At 50.2% G+C, this 1,552-nt stretch overlaps 1 protein-coding gene across 1 annotated transcript; it reads left to right on the forward strand.

Moving 5' to 3' along the window:
- Positions 1-670: 670 nt before the first annotated feature.
- On the forward strand, positions 671-1,552 carry LOC135384819 (uncharacterized). The gene has a single exon (XM_064614004.1). It carries the CDS (start codon positions 671-673, stop codon positions 1,550-1,552), a length of 882 nt encoding a protein of 293 aa, XP_064470074.1.

Here is a 1,552-nt window from a genome sequence, read left to right on the forward strand (position 1 = left end):
TACCCGAAAGAAATTGAAGCATTTTCAGTTGCATCTAAATGGACAACGAGTAACAAGAGTATCTCACTATCGCTTTCTGGGAGTAATCATCGACGCACAACTCTCATGGGCTGCTCATGTCAAATACATAAAAGGAAGAGCCTATGCGAGAAGCAACGTGTTGCGCCATACCGCAGGTTCTCACTGGGGACTGTCGACCAGGTCCCTATTGGCCATACACAGAGCTCTCATTTGGCGGATGATTGCATTCCACCTTCCGGTGTTACATGGTATATCTGACACCTCAGAGTGAACACTGCAGAGTGCACTAGCCAAGGGCCTGAAGATATGTCTTGGAGTACCGTGCGCCACTTCTAATATTCTAACCACAATAGAAACCCGAGAACTTTCGCTCGCTGTGCTGCGGACACTGGAATCAGTGCGTCATTATGCGCGGCTAAGCACGTCACACTACAAACACCCGCTTGCACGGCAATTAGTCCACCGAAAATCGAATTTTTCAAATGCCATCGCTCAACACCACCGAACAATTCCTAAGGCGCGAAGACAGGAAACGGCGCTGCATCCTCCATGGACATTTATACCCCCGGTAGTTTGCACGTCCGTACCAGGTTTGCAGAAAAAAGCACATCACCCAACCTTGGCAATCCGACAGTACTGCCTTGCCGCAATGGACAATCCCAAGAACAGGACGGCGATTTTTACTGACGGCTCGACGACGACCTCAGGATCTGCATATGCATTTGTGGTGCCAGAGCATAGTAGGGAAGGGATCGCGAGACTATCGCATCGCACGTCGTCGACCATGGCTGAGTTAGTTGCGATTAAAATGGGAATAGATTATATATGCACAAGGGAGATACCGGCTCAGTGGGTTATCTACTGTGACTCCACGGCTGGACTTCAAGCTATACACTCGTTCTTGACTGGCGGCCGTATTAATCCAGTTGTTCACGACATACTGAAAGAATATGCAAGATCGTACATCACCGGTCATGACGTCCTCATCCAGTGGATTCCTGGGCACATTGGCATACCGGGTAATGAGGCCGCAGACAAATTAGCGGACGTAGCACATCTTCTGTCAACAAACTATGTGGTGCCACTTTTCAAGGCAGACGTGAAATCGCTACTTCAGTCCATTTCAAGAGCAGGTATGGAGGAACAGTCGCAGGAAGCTGATCGCCGATCATCTCTCCTCTTCAAGATCGATCCGGTAGGGAAATACCTGTTCCCATCCGGTACACGGAGGCCCATTGAGACGCTGCTGCATCGTTTTCGGTTGAATGTCCCGTACGGTCAACAGTTCCTCCACAAGATTGGGCGGGCTGACTCTGCAGACTGTTCAGTGTGTGCGACAGTGGAGGACACTGAGCACATTCTCCTGCATTGTACCAAGTATGCTCCACAAAGGGCTAGGTTGATGTATACCCTCGACCGCCTGGTGGACGTGGTGAAAGTGCTCGGACTGTGGGACCCAACAAAGCGAGACACTGCCTTTGCGGCACTTGAGAACTTCCTTGTGAGCTGCGGCATGGAACTCATATTTTAG

The sequence above is a fragment of the Ornithodoros turicata genome, chromosome 2 (genome assembly GCF_037126465.1).
Source record: "Ornithodoros turicata isolate Travis chromosome 2, ASM3712646v1, whole genome shotgun sequence".
NCBI classification, from domain to species: domain Eukaryota; kingdom Metazoa; phylum Arthropoda; class Arachnida; order Ixodida; family Argasidae; genus Ornithodoros; species Ornithodoros turicata.